Source organism: Amphiprion ocellaris, chromosome 2 (assembly GCF_022539595.1).
Source record: "Amphiprion ocellaris isolate individual 3 ecotype Okinawa chromosome 2, ASM2253959v1, whole genome shotgun sequence".
Lineage (NCBI taxonomy): Eukaryota > Metazoa > Chordata > Actinopteri > Pomacentridae > Amphiprion > Amphiprion ocellaris.
In genome coordinates, this window is record NC_072767.1 from 20,325,257 (window position 1) to 20,344,164 (window position 18,908).

Below are 18,908 nucleotides of genomic sequence, written 5' to 3' on the forward strand. Positions count from 1 at the left end.
CCTTCCTCACCACAGCTCCCAGGTTGCCTCCCTCGGCACGCTGAGTCGCCAACACAAATCCTGCATCCAGTTAATCATCTCAAGTCATAAAGATTAATGTTGTGCAGTGCTGTGTTATGCTATGACACTCATTACTCTACTTGGTAATGATGTTTTCTATTAGTTATAGTGTGTTTTGAATGTTGTCGTTTATATATAATGGTCGACACCTGTTGCCCTCATATGTCTGGGAATGTGCATCGTATGTTTTCGTCAAGAAGGGCTGAATGTTTGGGAGACCTCATTGTGAACCAATGGATGTTATCTGATTATCAGATCAACATTGTTTCCAGAGGGAAGGAAATTTTGACTTCCTTGCCTTTTTTTTTTGTCGTGAAAGAAAACTGTGTTTCTTTTCTTTATGACACAAACAGATTTGTGTTCCCCTCCAATGTATGGGGCAACAGGTGTTTTAACCTAAAGAAGCCTTGCAGATATATTGAAAGCCATCTGCATGACTCAACATCAGTGCTAGGACACATACTTGCTGCACCGTCCCATTCTCTTGAACATGACGACTTTTGAAGGCCTTTATGCCCAGACAAAGTGCGCTTTCTATCTCAGAGTTTAAACAGTTTTCTCAGCAAATCTGTGCACTTTTCAGAAAATGTGTGATGCAAAAGGTGAAGAAACTGGAGTGTAGAAACAGCACATTTAATGCCTCAAATTGTTGCGGTGTTGTTTTAAAATGGCATAAATTTTTCCATTCATACTCAGTTCCCTCGATGCCATTTGTGCATCATTCATTGTCAGGATTTGACCCAGTTATGTTGTTGTGGGTGAGTCAGGGAGATGTTTTGTTCCAGTTTGTTTCAATCTCTGAGAAATCTGTCTTTGGAATGAAAGATGTAAATAAGAAATGAATAGAAGTGGCAGCAGTTTGACAGGGTGGAGTCGCACTGAGATGGTTATTGTCAAGACGTTTTATTAACCTTTTTTTTTTTTTTTTTAAACCTTTTAATGGTAACTTGGCTCAGTTGCCATTTTATTACATGCACATATTTGAAAATTATTCAAGCTAATGCAGCAGCAAATCAATAAATACTAGTTTCATGAAGTCTGTTTTGCTCAATTTTTGATAAAACTGTTTTGAAAATGGCTTTAGTTGGATGGTAAACTTGGCAGCTATAGTCCTGTTAAGTTAAATTATTTTCTTATGCTAACAAATGTTCCTAATGTTTTGTGTGTTCAGCTGTAGCACAAACGACTGCATCTATACTGTCTAGTAGGTTGAATCAACACCTCTACAAAGCAGCTTTAACCAAAATTGCACATTATAACCTCATAAACATAGAATTTACTGCACAGCAGTTGTATACTGTTTAAACTTATTTATATGTTTTCTATTGTATATGTTCTTTCTATGTGAAGCACATTGTGTTTAATTGAAAGCATTAATTCAACTATAGAATAAAGTATTATTATTATTACTTACATCAATTTAAAATAGTTAAGTCAGTACCTTAAAACAGGAAGCTGTAAATCATACCTTGAAACACTTAAAAAGGTAGGATTTAACTTAAGATCAGGCTTTGCAACTGTAATTTCATATATGTAGCTACTAAATAATAGCAACCCCTGCTATATTTACACTGGCATTCAGCCGAGGTATGACATGACATATAATGTTGCATAGGACATTTGTTTCTGTTTGGTCAAACTATGATCAAATGTCCCTGAGATTTCTTAGGTACAGGCCATTCCAACAGGGGTCGGCCGGACTAGACTGTGCTAGTTTAGCTTGCCAAAGTCAAAACCAGTATCATATGTAGCTTAATCCTCTCTGCAGAGCGACCCCTGCCTCTATTAATCAGTGCGTGTAACTGCCCTAAGAGTACATGAATTAGAACAAAGCGCTCTGTCTATAGAGAGACCTTCTAACAGTGGCCAGACATGATCTCACATCGTGCTCAGAAACCCGAGAAGGAGACCACCCCAGGAACATTTTTTCTCCTCTCTGTCCCATGTCCTTTCTTCTTCTTTATCTCTTTAACATCTCTCCCCCTGTTCCTCCGCCGTTTTTCTTCGACTCCCTCACATTCACCTGCCTCGTATAATAACATTGTTTGAGTCATTTCTGTTATCTCTCCTTATCTTTCTCTGTCTCTCATAGTGTGAGAGCCATTATTCAATCTGATTCCTTCCATCGCGTATTCTGACGGATTCTTCAACCTTCATTAATTTTTATCAAAAATGACAGAATTAGTACTGGTGCAAATTAAAAAAAACAGTCTTCGATTTTCTCCTGATCATGGTGACAGCATTTACACAGATTTATCTACGCTGTGATATGCCGAGCCTTGGAAACGGCCAGTGAAAGCCCTTACAGATGAGTCCACAGCACAGGAATGTGAAGATAATCCAGGATAGTTTGTGCAGACAGTGCAGGCGCCCCATCTGAACATCCTTTCACTTGGATGAGAGAAGGGCTTTCTTGGCAGGAGGCATGCAGTATATCAAAGTTTTGAATTTTATTGGGGCTGGGTGATGAGGCCTTTGCGCTCTGTGCGTCTGTTTCTCCGTCTCACCCCCTTTTTTGGACCGCAGCTGATGGTTTATCAGTGGCAGTACTTTCACACACACTCTCTCTGAGTCGGTATGAAGTTTTGGCCGTGGCAGGGTGTACCACTAGGGTGTGACTGGGACTTGTGGTGCCAGAGGCTGCTGGTAGGCTGGCATCGGGCCTGAGGTGGCTGAAGCCCAGTCCAGAGGTTAAGTGTTTTGGAGACTTTGCTTGGTTTCCACGGCTGTGCTGCCTGTTGGCTTCGGATAGGTTGTTTTGTCGTTTCGCTCAGAGCTGTTGGTTCTGAATCGCGTGATCATGGAGAGTTTATTTTTATTTAGTCAAAAATCCCAGCTGTGACAAAATAAGAAGCACAAAGTACAGAGTCGCTATCACTTTAGTTCTGTCTCTCTGATTTTCAAATGTTAAAAGCTGTGTATCTATTCCTACAGATTCCTAGTTCAAGGGGTATATTGTGCACATTATCCAAGCTGCAGCAGAGATTCTTTTTATGTTTTCATCAGCTTCCACATCCTGATCCTCACACTCATTTACCAGCATTCTTGCCATTAAGTTGGTCATACGATACGAACACAGTACTTAATTCAATTCCTCACTGACTCGCTTCCTCCACGTTTATTTACAAGACGTGTAAATCACTGATTACTCTTGAGTGCGTGGCAGCACAGTGCTTGCTGGTTTAACCACAGTCACATTTTGGCTTTCAGTCACACTCATATTATGCGAACACAAAAACCGTTATTTATGGGCCCTTTGATGTGGAGAAACATTCAAAGCCCCCATAAAAACAGAGAATTTTTTCTCATTATCGTGCATTCCTTTGTTGAACTAATTTGACCGCAGTGTGTGAGGTTTTGTTTTGGTCCTCTTTCACTCCTAGATTTTATCACCTTAATGGAGGTGCTCAGGTATGCAGCTTTGATCAGCCTTTGGAACGTTTTCACATTGGCTCCACTTTAGCAGCAAGTTGCTATTCCCACAGTGCACTGCAGGCCTGGCGCTACTGCAGATACATACTATATGTGTTGCTGCTTTCAGGTTAGAGTCCAAAAAGTTAAGTAAATCTGTCAGATACCCGATGAGAAACTTGTGCGGCTTATTTAGATCCACTACTTATAAAGGCTGTCCTTGTCTCTAAGATCATGGATTTTGCATTGAGCTTAAAACTGTATGTGAACTTTTACTGAAAAATTAGGAACATGACCATTAAAAATTTGTTTTTCATAAAGTTTTAGCACGTCCAATTAGTTGGGCATGATTAGTGTGTGGTTACTGTGGCCCGAGGCCTTGTTTTAATGACTCGACTGCTTTGACTTCAAAGACCTTGTGCGGTGAAAACCATAAGGTAATGACTTATGCCCAGTGCCTCTTACCGCATGCACTTGACATATGCTCTCAGGCACACCCCGTAGTTTTGTGCTAAATAGAGGAACCTGGAGAATCATACAGAGTTGTGACCTTTGAATGACGTGTGTTTGTATCACAGAACTTAAGACAGTCCAGGGCTGAATATCTCTCTGTTTACCCCGTGTCCTTCACTCTCCTTTCTGCCCACAGTTTATTATGCGATGCTGAGTACCCATAACACTCGTGTCATTGTTTCTTAACACCCAGTGACAGACAAAGAGAGCCAGAAGCCTCATTTACTCTCACTAAGCTCCTAGATTATGTCTCTCGAGTGAGTTACAATGCTTCATTTTTGGATTGCAGCTAAGCCACAGTTCAGATGGTTCATTACCATCCTTTATCCTGCAAATGCGGTAAATGGGGTGGTATTAGATGTACTAGAAGTCTGCTTGAGCTTGCAGGGACAAGAAAGTAAAACATCTGCAACCACTGTTACTTTCAGTTTTATCTCTGTTTATTTTGCAGCAATAGCAATGTTCAAATTAGGTTGTTAAACACAGCCCTCATCTTGCAGCAATAACAAAGTAATTAAGAAAGAATAAAGAAAAAAGCAAAATACACCTCATTTTGAATAAAGCCAGACCCATATACAGTATATCGGACCTTCTATATGTTACTGTCTCTTCATTAGTACCAAATAAAGGCCAATTTCTGTCACATTTTCAGGTTTTGCATCTTTTTTCCTAGTTAAAGCTTTAAGTAAACATCAACCTGTCTTTGGTATGGCTAAGTTTCTGTCACACCACACTTTTTTTCTGCTCTCGTCTGACCCCGCCCCACTTTTCCACACTTCTCTCATCCCCCTTTACTCCTTCTGTCCTCCACCCTCCATTCCATCCTTTTTTTCTTTCACATGTGGAAAGCATTATGTCCTGTCTGGTGGAGAAGGAGAGCAAACATCCCAGGCTGAGACTGAGAGCCTCTTGGGGAGACGTAGGAGTTGGTGGGGAGGCTGTTGGTATCTGCATGGTGGTGACTCCCTCTCTCTCTCTCTCTCTCGGCTCTGACGCTGTTTGGACAAAAGGGGGTCTTGTTATTTCAGAACCACAGCACCCGGTAGCTGACAGGCCTCACCCTCCCGCCACATTGGACTGGAGGAGACCCTGGTTGAATGAGGTGGAGGCAGATAAAGAAAGTCCATTTAGAGTTCACCATAGAAAGGCACTGGCCCATTTGCACACTTGTGCGTTGCAGGTGAGCATCTGTAGATGTGTTCAGAAACTTGCTGAGGGACCAGGATACAGTTTACTTCTTGTCATTTAAGAACTTATTGTGATTTTGATCTGTGTTTTTGACTCGGTTAAAGGATTTGTTCTCTTGTACTTTTGAAAGAACAGCCATTTTGAAATTTTTCAGGCTCGCTAGTTTGCAAAAATACAATCAATCAAGTTTTCAAGTAAAAATTTGAGAAACCAGGCCAAAAAAGAACAACATAAATCCTATATGTCCTTGCTATACAGGCAAGAGCTTCAGTAATTAGTTGATTAATCAATAAGCTGATCAAAAGAAAACAAAGATGGACCTGCTAGTGTGTTTCCATTTTGAGACCAAACAATTTCCAAAATAAGTAGCAGATTTATTAGTAATGAAAATAGTCGGCTTACCTCCAAGCTTTATTCATTTGTACTTTAAAAAGCAAATATTAGAAATGTCAAGTGTCATTAATAAGACGCCAAACCATTTTGAATGCAGACTGTTCATGAGAATTGAATCTAGGGTCAGACTGTGGTGGGAAATGTCTGAGGGCCATTGTTGTGTGTGGCTTTTTCTGTAAGTTGGTCCATGTTGAAAAACCATCATATGCGACCTTAGACTTGTCAGATGTTGAACAGGTTCCCAGTCTTCACTTTATGTCCCCAAAGCTGGATTCTCTGACAGCAGAGTAAAACTGCCACCCCACCCTCGCTGCTTGGATCAGGGTCCGCTAAAGGGCAATCTGTGTTGTTCTGTCTTTGTATCTCTTCCAGAAATTTCAAGCAAATTTGCAGGTCTAGTATCGCTTTCTGCCAAACTGTCCATTGACTGCACTGTAAAGCTCTGACAAACCAATGTGGGTACATCAGGGTTTCAAATTACTGCATTACTTTGTGATTTCTTCCCAAGGATCCAGTCATTTCTTTTTCAGCTTAACTGTGACTGAAATCCAGTCCAGCCCTAGCAGTGTAAGAATGAGGCATAAACGTAAAAGATTGACAATAGACATCAAGCATAAAAGTGTGATCAGTCAGTGTTTCTCTGCAGCACCCAGTGCACCAGGGGATTTAAGCCTAGTCCTAAAAGACTGTTTTATCCATTACAGCATTACTATGACAACCCAGTTGTGTTTTTATGAAGTTATAAAGAACAGGAATCTTTTCTGCACATGGCATCAATCCTCTCTGTATTTTTCCACATTTCCAACTTCACAGAAACATCCACAAGTACACAGATACATGTATAGACGACTGAAAATGAAGCATGGTGAATCTGAAATAACCACGGTGAAGTCTTTGAGTAGCAGACTACACACTAACATGTGCTTCCCACGCTAAACACAGTGTGTGGGCTGGGGCTTTGGAGCCATTGCCTCAGGTTGTCCGTTAGTTAGATTCAAGCAAATTAAATTGACCCCCAGCACCCTCTAAATGCAACAGCAAGCAGTTGGCAGACACTGACGGCCAGTCATTTAATTAACCAACCTGCTCCACTGGGTTGAAATGGAGACACACTTAATTAGCAAGGGTTTGGTTTCTCTACGGCCATTACAGTGACATTTAGAGATCCAGCTTTGACATGCCTCTTCCTACTCAACCTCTCCCTCAGTTTTCCTTCTTTTTTTGTGGTGCCAGGGTCAAAGCCTTGATGATTTCAGGGTTCATTCAAAGCATCGAAAGCACACTTTGGAAGTCTACACAATCTGCTGGGCCTTGTCCACTAAACAAGATTTTTAGGATTTCTGGAAAGACTAAATAGTTGCATATATTTTTCCTCTTATCTGCAGTTAACGATAATGTGTGTCAGTAGATTTTCCACAAAGGGACGTTCCAGTGACCCTCCCCACATTTCTTCTTGTGATTTCTGGATTGTTAACGTCTTCTTCTTTTTGGCACTGTTATGGTAGCTTGGTTTTTATGCAGTGACAAAGACATGCATTCAAAAATGAGCAAAAACTCAAACCATTTGAAACACAAGGCATTGAATTATCTCTCTCCTATAGGCCAGTGTTGATTTATATCAGTAATATGTACACAGTTTTTTCATTAAAGTGTTATGTCTGTGTCATATATGTGCATATAGACCATAAATTTCACCAAAAGTACATTTAATCTCACTGAGTAATGTCACTTTATAAATGCATCAATTGATGTATTGTGTTTTTATTTTTAATTTTTGTCATTTGGAAGCAACACAAGCTCTCTGCATTAAAAAGACACGGTGTCTTATGGCATCATCAGCTACATGCTAACTCTGCTGTTTGTCGTCGGTGAGATTTAATCAAAAATCCTATTTGAAACCCAAAACAGTGACCTGAAAGTTGGCAAAACACTCCATAGAGCTGAGAGGAATTACAGTGCTACTGTGTCTGAACTGGATGGGTAACAAATGCAGACCATCCCCGCCCCAAAGATGTCAACTTATCTATCGTATACAAATCTGAAAACGGTCTCACAGCGTTGTGAAGGGTCCAGAAACGGAACAAACAGCAATCACAAAAAAAGCTTGCTGTCTTGTTTTGCCACAACTCTATGCTGTATGTACATTGCAGGCATAGTAGTTAAACAGATACATTCTGTTGCATATACGCTCTGCCAAGGGTCTTTAAACACAGTTATTAAATGTGTTCTTTATAGGAAAATGTTACTAGCTGCTGCTTTGAAGTTACACTGACGCTTCTCACTGGTGCTGAACAGCTGAATGATGTAACCCTTCAACTCTTCAAATGCCTTAAATCAGTTTCCTTTTAAGAATATTACCTTATGCTTTATTTACATATGTATATTTCATTGATTTAAAGACTAACAAACCTTCCTTTTGTTTTCTTAGTTTACAAAACTTACGACTACCGTGGTCCTAGCTAGAGAGCCACATTTGACTCCTGAGCTATAGTTGTGTTGCACACAGTTATAATTGATAGGAAACGCATTGAATATATCCTATGAACTATTTCTTTGTTTTCTAGGGTAGTGCACCAGTTTTATTCCCATAGAAAAACGAATGAATACAAATGTTTTTTCTTCTTCTATTCTTCGGGCCTGTGTGTTATGAAGCTTTAAACTGCAGGTGCAATTATTTCACCGTTTTTTTGCACTATTGCGAAAATACAGAAACTCTGCTCCCTTTCTCCTGCTCGCTTTTCCTCTCCCAGGTGCCTGTTTCCTGGCTCTGCTTTGTAGCGTTCAGAAAAAAATCGAGATGGGAGGTGAGGTTGGAGATGAAGACATGGCAAGGGTCTAGGAAAAAAAAAACACAACAACACACACACACATCAGAGACGAAGCTCTAATGCCGCATCCTTGGCTTCCAGCCCTTTGTAGTGCAGTGAGCGGAGAGTTGGCTGGGGGCAGGGAGGGATGGAGGGAGAGAGGAAAAGCTGAGGGGGGATAAAGTTCTGAAGGAAGGAGAGAGCTGGGCTGTATACCAGCAGCATGGAGGAAGCAGCAGTTACTGTCCCTTGGGCTTTGGGCTTTTATCTGTCAGTTGTATGGAAACCAATCTTTCTGGCCGCACAGCTCCAAAACATCTCCACTGCAGCCAAATGTGTGAATGTGGAAAGTGTGTGTGTGTTTATGACCTTCACGGTCATAGAAATTTCTTACAGGTAAGCAATCGATGAGTTACACACATGCACCAGACTTGTGCATATTTGTAGCCCACACACTTATTTGATTCACAGTTGGCATGGAGTGACTTTGAATTTAGCCCCACCCAGGAGATGATCCCGTTTTGCCCTCCAGTGTGTTCACAGATGAACCTTGGACCACTGAAGCCCCGAAGACAGGATTAACAGGAGTGTGTGCTTCTGTGGATGGACATATTTGTGTGCAGACTCTTAGTTATTAGTGCGGCTCACGGCTCCACTCTGTGCTTTGAAGATGGGTGAATTGCTAATAGATGTATTCCAAATTCAGCCCAACCTACACTTCCTGTCTTCCCTACCTTTCCTCCACCGCCCTACAGTCTTGTTTTCCTTTACGTGTTCTCCTGTGATGCCCATTTCTTCCCATTGTTTCCTTTAGAAACATACATGGCTGGTGTCATCAGTCATCTGTCTAGATTTTATTCACTGCTGCACCTCGAACAAAAGAGTCACTTTAAAGAAGAAGGGCCTCTTGGGGTAGTTTATGGCATCCCCAAGAGAGCCTGACAGAAGAGCTGAAGAGGCAAGCCCAATTAAATGGATGCTGTATACATAGAGGGCTCCCTCAGTTTAAGTGTTCATATAAGCTACTGTAACACTGTGCAGAGATGGAGAAACATAATGATAAAGGGGCATCAACAGTACATTTTAATGGCATATACTAAAACTTACTCTAAAACTGACAGCGCTGCAAAAGTTTTCTCCTGATGTTTATGTCTGCTAAGTCTTAATCCTCCTCTTCTCCTGGCTGAGAAAAAGCTTAAACGATAAGTCGGTTATTCTTATACATGCACCAGTCTTTCCTTATATATCCCAACAACCAACAAATGCTTCTGTCAACACCAAATATAGCCCAGGATTGAAGAAGTGCAAGTTCTGATATTTAGCTTTGTAACTCACAGTTTGAGCCTCCACTGAGGTTTAGCCATTCCTGCGAACCAGTCGACTGTGGTTGGGATTAACCCCAAGGTGGGTGGACTTAAAAACTGGCCTAATGAGACAAAGGCTGGTGCTCTGTGATCAATGGACAGCAGTTTCAATGCATTTCTTGGGAGCTTAGATGTCAGAAAGATGGTTATTTATATAGATTCTGGGTCCTTTTTAAGTGTCCATTTTAGAATTATTCATTGCATTAGAGACAAAACAACATTTGGGTATTCTTAAAGAGGTATGCTGGTTTGTTTGCAAGTTTAATTCATTAGTTATCCAGAAAGATTGCTGCCGTACGTGCACTCTGTACCAGTGGTCTATTGCTATACGCTGACTTTATTTCACTGCTTCATAAATAAGGCTTAAAGCTCATAATGCTGCTGTCTAAAATGAAGCAACAGTGTTTCAGAATAATGTGATTATTTCTCCACTGAGCTGAAAGGTTAGACGGATGCTTTCATATGCCAAGGACATGAACATGCTTTATGCACTGTACATACGTTGTGGGTAATGTGTTGTCAATCATTCCAGTTTTATTCTGGGATTTGTTTAATAGTCATGAATCACATTTTTTGGAAGCGCAAGTTGAGTCAGTTTTTGTAGAGGCATCAGTCATGTAGTTGTAAATCATATGGTACTTGTCGTCATGCTATTTAACTTGTAAAATGTTTGCATTTGGTGCATTGTATTTCGCGTTTTTGCAAATATCTGGTTGAGTCTTGATTGGAGCATGGGCACTGCAAAGTAGGTTAGGTTGTAAATGACTTTTAATGACGTTGGTTCGTTATCCATATTTGTCCACATTTAATAAAATAATGGAAATGTTTTTTCTATTAGAGCTGTGCTATCTGTAAATATCCTGTTTAACCTCCACCAGCTGGATGTCCCGTATGTACACTTGTCATTTCCTGGTATTTGTGATTGACGATGTCATTTTTTCCATCATGCCAAGCTTTCCCCAGAAGAAGTAAGCAGTGAGGTGTATGTGGAAGACCAACACAGTAGTTGTGTGTGTGTACCTGCGTATGTGTGGGTGTTTGATTATGGGTCACGGGAGGCCACAGGCCCACGGTGGCCCAGGCAGCCTCAGGCCTCTCAGGTTTCAGAGCAGAGCATTCCTCCCCGGCTGCTCCATAGCTGTGAAAACCGCAAAGCAGCTCCAACAACAAACACTCAAGGCACTGGGGGAAAGACAGCTAACCTGTGGCTAATCAACAACAGGAGGTTTCTCTCTCTCTCTCTTTAGGATTTGTTCCCAATTTTTCAGGATTGCTGGCTTAATGGAAAAATGCAGTTCTCCTTCCCAGTGCCTATCCCCCCCGCTGTCCCATATTTCTCCTCTTTTTGTTAGTGTAGTTTTAAGTTTTAAAGGCACATAATTCCTGCTAAGTAGTGGCAGTTCTGTTTGTGTGTGCTTGTTGGAGTTTATTTGACAGTTCCACATCTTGGACCTGCTGTTTTTCCACTAAGAAGGGTGTGGAACAGTAGACTGTCTGGGCTTAGTTTTGCACGTTGCAAAAGCTCAGTAGTGAAATATGCAGCTGTACGTATGTGTGTATGTAATAATAACATAATGAAACTGTTTGTATAGCACTCCAGTGTTAGTCACGTGGCCTGTAAAATGAAAGAAATATGTACAAAAACAGTCAGTCATTACAACTGCTGAGTCTATTTAGACAATCTGGATTAAAACTTGGCACTTTATATACATTTTGTTGAAGACCGTGTTTATGTTATTGCCAGTCAGCATTTATAGGGCACAATACACATAATTGAATTTTCAGAAATTAGATTGAATTCTAATTTACCAGAGTGTAAGCTGAAAAGACTAATTATGCTCCAGAAGAGGGCATTGTAAAGACATTCCAGTGAACAGTTGCATCTGTTTGTTTTTGTCTGTCACTGCCTGACTGTGTATTTCTGTGCGCTTGTGTATTTATACTTTTCATTCTGTTAAGGTATTTTTCAATTAGAGCTGCAATGATTAGTTTATCTTTCAATTAGTTAATCAATGGAAAAATTATAATCACTTATTGGTATATTTTTGCTGTGCCTTAGAGAAAAGTATTCTGAACATTTTGGCTTGTGGACTAATATGCAAACAAAAAAGACATTTAATAGTGTCAGCTGGGGGCTCTAGGAAATGATGGACCAAATGATTCATTTCTCAATTAACCCGGCAACAGGTTTGAAAACTATGTTTTCTTCAGAAATCACCAAAATGACACCATTTATCGGAGATGGAAACTGAAGAATCCAATGATCCTTGAACTACCTATGTGTGTTTTGTTGGAAAGATCATCCAAACCTAAGCTTACAATTGTGATATTTCATCAAGATCACTTCCTTCTTCGTGTTTTGTTTAACAATTCGCCATGAATAACCAGTTTTGAACTGTTGAAACAAAAAACACTGAGCTCCTCACAGGAGCTGAGCCATCAGTGATTCAGATGCAAGCAACAGTCACATGATAAAATTCAGAAACCACTGAGCTAAACTGGACTGATCTGCAGGCTATTTACACAGAGCAGATAGGTGGCAAGTATGGAAGCAAGTTTAAACTATAAGTAGTAAAATATCTATATGTCCATGCACAGCCACCATTTTCCAAATATCGTTAACACCTGTGGGCACTTGGAAATATCTTGTACATGATGATTCTGTTCTTCTTTTTGTAAAATAGATAATGCAAGAAATGTAAATTTGTTTTTTTTATTTTTTAATGATTTATTGCATTGTTATACTGCATGCAAGACATCCTACTTTTCGCCATCATTTTGCCGTTTCCATAGAAGTGCAGCTCTTTAAATTGCACTAAAAATTAACCCACAGTGAATAAAAATGTGACCAGAGTTCAGAGGGTTAATCAAATATTTGTCAGACTGATCAAAAAGGTTTGATATACTGCCAATAGGTGGCGCTGGCAACAAGGATTGAGTGGGTTCTTTCTTTCTTTCTTTCTTTTAGGCATAACCGATAAAGCCAGGATCTTCTCATGTTTCGACGGCAATAACATCCTAAAGCTCATGTTGCCCTTTAGTAGTGTGAAAGCACATGTTTAAATTTGTCAGGAGGTCCAGTGAAAAGTGGGAAGATGTAGCTGCAGCAAGGCAATTAGTTGATAGAGAATCAGCTCCAGGTTAGTATTAAGCATGGTGCATTGTGGGTAATTGGTACCCTCTAGAATGTGTCTAACAGAAGGTGTGGACGGGCTGCGGGAAATGGTTGCGGTGCGGAAACCAGGCAATTTGAAGCTTTGTGTGGCGGAACAGCTTCCATTGAAACACCTGCCTACCTGCTGCCTCAACACAGACGTTAGCGCTACTCTGTAGCTGCCACACAGAACTGCTGCCTGTGCTTTCAGAAGTGTGTGTTCGAGTGTGTGTTAGCAAGAGAACGAGAGAATATTTAGCTGATGGGACTCAGGAGACCCTCTGAATAAATGCCTGTGTGTTGCTGTGTGTTTTTTCATCAGATCAGGTCTGCAGCTCTTATCCCGTGGCTCTCGTGAGCGCTGAGGTCACACCAGGACTCATTTTCTCCATGCCTTAATGCACCACTCCACTTCCTGTCCACTTAACAATATAAATCAGGGACTATTACAGTGTTTCGGTCTGGAAAGGGAGTGGGGAATTTTACCGTCAGCTTGCGATTTGGGCTCATGAAAACCTTCGTTCTGTGTTATAGCAGATCCTAAAAGTTAGACAGGTGACACATTCTCCCTCCAAACCAAGAAACTGATGTAAATGACAGAAGTGTGCTGTCTGGGTCTAAGGGTTGTTTCCTTTGGCAGATAATCAAGTTTGTCGTTCAAATAAAATGACTCCAGATGCACTTGTCTTAGCAGAGAAATCCATCAGTACAATTGTTAATGTCTCTGCCTTACTCTCTGGATCTAGAATCAGAGCATTAACAACTTGTGTGTCTCTGTTAGTGAAATTATTTTTGGTGCTGTTAATTGTGTGTAGTCACCCAAGAATTTGTTAAGTACCGTCATAATACAGGGAATCATTTGGAATCCCCTGAATGGCTCATTGCACAATCATGTGGTGTTAACCTGTGTGATACGTGGTGACATTATTAATATGTAGAATGATCTTATTGAGCCTTTTTGCTGTATTTCGACTTGAATGGCTTGAATGTTTTTTTTTTTTTCTACTCTCAAATTTCAGTTCCCAGCTGTGGTGACAGCTTCATTAGAGCTGGCGGGCTTAATTAGCATGAATGGCACACCGCCACAAACAGGGCCTAGTTTGACTGGATTCCTTAGTAATATGATGTTGTGCAGTCGTTCCATGTGCATAAAGAGATGTGAATGTTTCAACTATTCAGATTATATGCGGAAATGAAACATTCGTTTGCAAGTCTACAGGGAAAGTACTTTTTGTAATCACCTTTTTCCACAAATCTGTCGCACTTTTTTATAGATTTATTGAATCCAGCATGTAAATAAACACGGTTTCTGCTCAACAACACCTGAAACTAAATCTGATGTTTCCTCAGGTGATGGTTTTTCAACCACTGGTTCTGAATCTTCAGCATTCCTCCCATTCTAACATCACTGTTTCTGCTTCTCTCTCCGCAGAGGATTTTCAACTCGTTTGTGTACACCGAGAAGACCTCAAACGGAGAGACCGAAGTGCAGCAGGTGAGTAACAAAGGCCTCTGCTGTCCTGTGTGTGTGTGTGTGTGTGTGCGTGTGCGTGTGCGTGTGCATGTGTGCGCGTGCCTGCCTGTTTGTGCATGCATGTGCCATGGCTGGTGTCTGTCTGTGGTCTTGTGTGGTGCTCAGTTCGGCAGCCCCGAACACATACACCAGCCATCAGAGGAAAAAAAGGGGGTTTATTAAAATTCTATGGCTGCTGTCTCATTGGCTTTGAAGTTCTCTGTCTGTTTTTCCACTCGTCTGTTGCTCTGTCTCTCTCCCTCTGCTCACAATGTGAGTGCAGAGCTTCAGTCAGACAGAATGAGAAGGATTCGGAGAGGAGAGATGATCCCAGATCAGCCAGAAACGAAAGATTCGTTTTAAATGACCCACGACACACAAGTCAAAATTTACACGTGCCGTTCTGATCCTAGACTGGAATTTTTGACATCCTGTGTTGAGGCAAACGTGATAGTATGCAGGCTTGGTATGTCAGTGTGTGCGATAGTGTGTTTGCGTTCCTGCGTCAGGGATATTGGACGAGTGACAGTAAACACCAGACTGGTAAACAGCCACCAGCAAGAACAGACAGGTTGATGTTTGTTTGCATTTCTCCTGTGACTATGTTTCGGTATGCGCGCTGGTGTATCCATCTGTGTCAGCACATGTATGTGTGGCATATATTTACTATTCCAGAGGCAGCTCAAATTGGCCTCGAAGCATTGTTGTTTTTCTTCTCTGTAGATGTATCATTGTCCTAAATACCTTGCAAACAAACAGTGTTCACTCAGCTCTGAGTGAATCACTTGTAGGTGTGTCTGAATACGTCTGAGGAGTAAAGTTGCTCATTTTGGCTCCGTGTTGGAAGAGTTTAACTGTTTTATTTCTGTGGCGAGCTCAAATAGAGCCCAATAGTTTTAACTATAACCCTCCTGAGGCAGGCTCCAACTAATTCAGATGACAGCTCTGGCATAGTTGGCTTACTAGTTCTCTCTGGACAGAAGGGCTGTGTCCCCGAGCCAAGGCGAGGCTCAATTAGGAGGGTATCTGCAGACCCGGAGAGAGGGCAAGGAGCTACAGAGAGGAGGCCCCTGTTTCTTCTCTGAGTTACTCCTCTGGAAATACATTATTCAGAGAGACACACTGACATCTGTCCCCTTCTAATGACACAAAGCCTCCCTCTCACTGTCTGTCTCTGTCTTTGAATCCATCCCACAAGTGGATTCTCCTTGTTTTACTCATTGACGTGTGCTGTCAGAGTGGTTATCATTAATTGAAACTACTGGCTGCTTTTAATGTTTTTTCGCTGGGCCAGATGTGCACGACACTGGATTAACAAGAGGCTCCAACAGAGCAGTGTGCTGTTTTTATGGTTGCTGGGAAGATTGAGAACTATGGAGTATGACTGCACCATTATGGCCAAAGCGATACTTGTGATTCCTTTGATCAGTAATAAGGTTCTGATTATGTATCACAATTGCTCACCAATTTTTAGGGACAGCATTAGATGCTGCTTCTTTTTTAATGTTGTGCTGCACTCCTGCTAATGTACAAAATTAAATCAGCATATTATATTATATTATATTATATTATATTATATTATATTATATTATATTATATTATAAATCTAATATAAATACAGTTGTATATTATGGATGTCTGAGTTGTTGCTGGACAAGCACAGGAAATCAGTATGGTAACGGTAGTGATGTTATTCTTCTGAGTCTTCATGTATTCATTGCGCTGGAGCTTGTAGCGTTTTTCAGGTAATTGAACAAGTTAATTGTGTTGTTTTGCCTCACAGACACAGGTCTTACACACTATTCATATATGATTTGTTCTTGCTTACAAGCACTTTCCCCAAAATATGACATACTTCCAAACAACGGAAGATGATCTGTTTCAAGGGACCAACTCTGCGCCTTCTGCTCCAAACAGTTTGGTCAGCTGTTTGAGATTAATATTCAATTATTTATTCAACCCTACAATGGAGTATAGTTTTAAAAAATGGTCTGTAATTTGCCACTATGATCAATTAAGAATGCGTTGACAGGACCTCGCCATATGTAACAGATTGACCACTTCCAGTGAATTACTATTTAAAATATAATTGCATCTCATAAATTCTGTAAGAGAATAGAAGAAAATGATTTAAGGAGATGAGGTGCTACAAATTAGATGTGATTTTAATCTGTATTGCACTTTAACTTATTTGTATTCTCAACAAGACTGTGAGCACCTGGTGTTGTAGTTTGGTTTGTCATACAGCCAAGCACTAGAACTTTGACTTATCACAAAAAGGAAACGTAAAGCGTATTGCATGTTTTTCAAATAGGAGCCTACTAGAGTCACGTATGAAAAAAAACAGGGGAACAGGACAAAATCATCTGCCTGGCTGGCAAACCTCATAACTCCAGCACAAGACTTGAGGGAGCAGCCGTTCCACTTGCTCCTGTTCTGTGGCTGAACCAGCCCCACCGGGTGCTGCAAAACCCTGCATGTTGCTCCGACGGGTCAGGGACCAGAGAGAGGAGCCGTACGTTTTGGAGAGTGTGGTTAATCTGCGGGGCACAGGTTGGTTTTGGCTGCGCTGTGGCACACTGTAACCTAAGCTTTAACTTGCACAGCTAGAGGTTTCTGGTTTCTCTTTAGCCACTCTGTTAAAACTCCAGCCATACTTTCTCTTCTCCTCTCTCTCCCTCCCCCAGCTATGGAAACACTCCTCAGCTGAACACTGGCCCATTTTCCCCCTTTTTAATGCAAAGTTCACTGCAGCTAATTGCCATGCATGGTGGACAGCGTTGTGTGTGGAGGAGTACAACATTTGTGTGTTTGACTTTTTTGCACGGTGTGAGAGCGAACATGTTAGTATCTTGGTGTGTGTGTTCGTTGTGGTGGAGTAGCAGTAATTGTGGGCTGTGCCTCAGGCCCCTGTTAAGACCTTAATAGGAATAGCGGCCGGCTGATTAGGTGTACAAGCGGTCAGTGCGTCGCGGTACATTTCCCTGTTCCTGGCTTCAATCACAGCCTTTTTGCAGGCAGTGATAATTATGGGATGTGAACAAAGGGGGTCCAGTTACTGTGGAAATAAGCCCTTTTCTGTATTCAACAGAGTTGAGGAGGTGACTTAGAATTGCTTCAGAAAGTATTCACATCACCATCTTTTTTGTTATTGTTGCCCTCAGTGCACATTTACACCCACATTACTGTTATAAATTTTTAAATTTGAAAAGAAATACCTTAATTTACACATGTATTTACACACTGGGATGTAACTTTTTGATTTCAGCTCAGTGCACTGCTTTTTCTTGATCATCACTGAGTCATCTGGACGTTGTTCGGACCTCACTTGTATCATATTTAAATGAACAATTTGAGCCGAAATCTCCCTTCCCTTGATGTTGGAGCCCAACCGATATTATCACCCGATATTGGACCATCGCAGATGTGCTTTATATGATGTCCCACATGGGACAAGAACCCAAGAGTGCTGCGTGAAAGTCTTGTTTGAGACTTAGGCCACGGTCACTTCTTCAGCCTCCCAAGGCAGACTTTTCAGCTCTTTAGAAGTGTAAAATTTTTCTAATTTGTCAAACTATTACCTTACGAATGAAAGAAAAGGTTTCTTGGGAGACAGGGTTGTGATGTGGGCTTAGTAAAAGATCATGTCATTAGGTTCCTTAATTGTATATGTTGTAAACATAGAACAGTCTTTGTTCTGTGTGGAAATACATTTCAAAGTTAATATGAGGCATCAGCACTCTGAGTTAGTCAATTTAAGTAAATATGTATGTATTTTTGAAAACAGATTATCTTCTTTTTGTTTCTGCCTTTCCAATGCAGCTCAGAAAGGCAAGTGGAATTTGTACTAAAGAGACTAACCTATTACAAATGCCCATTTGATTTGTATAACTGCTTTGGCCTTGTCATCTTTTCTGCACAATAAAGAATGTCAATTTTGCCCCAAAGACATTCACTAAAACACCATTTGGATGGGCTCTCTTTATGGCCAGTATGAGCCAGTTTCTGTGAGCAAAACCCTTTTTAGTGTTCATGTAAGCAAATGGCCATAAATTTGTCAACTTCTCCTGTATTTGACAGATTTTGGATAAAAAAGTTATCAGAAATCATCTAGAAGTAAACAGTTCCCTAATAGTTGTTGCGTAAGCCTGTGGATCATGTGATAGTTTTCAAGTAAACAAGATAATCTGTATCAGATTACATGCATGTTGTGTCTCAGATCAAGTAGATGTGAGCTCCACATGATCCCTCATGACACATTTTCAAGGAATTCTGGCAAACAAAAGCAAGAACAGGAGTCTGTTGTGAAGAGCTGCTGGTGCACTGGTTATTAATGTACCCCAGGAGGCTGCTGCAGAGCTGGTTATTAGTTTCCCCAAAGAGCTGGATCCCCATTTTGAAAGAGCACTGTGATATGTGTGCTCAACCAGAACCCGGTCCTTCAGAGAAAGAATTTAGAAAGTATAAAGTATGCTTGTTCAGGGGGGCAGCATGAAGGGCCTCAG

The 18,908-nt window shown here is 40.9% G+C and overlaps 1 protein-coding gene across 1 annotated transcript in view; it reads left to right on the plus strand.

Moving 5' to 3' along the window:
* Positions 1-18,908, plus strand: part of cachd1 (cache domain containing 1) — a 103,565-nt gene that overhangs the window by 24,861 nt on the left and 59,796 nt on the right. Inside the window, exon 2 of the mRNA XM_055018731.1 lies at positions 14,323-14,385. Within this exon, the coding sequence (XP_054874706.1) occupies positions 14,323-14,385 (63 nt within the window). The remainder of the gene's footprint in view (positions 1-14,322; positions 14,386-18,908) is intronic.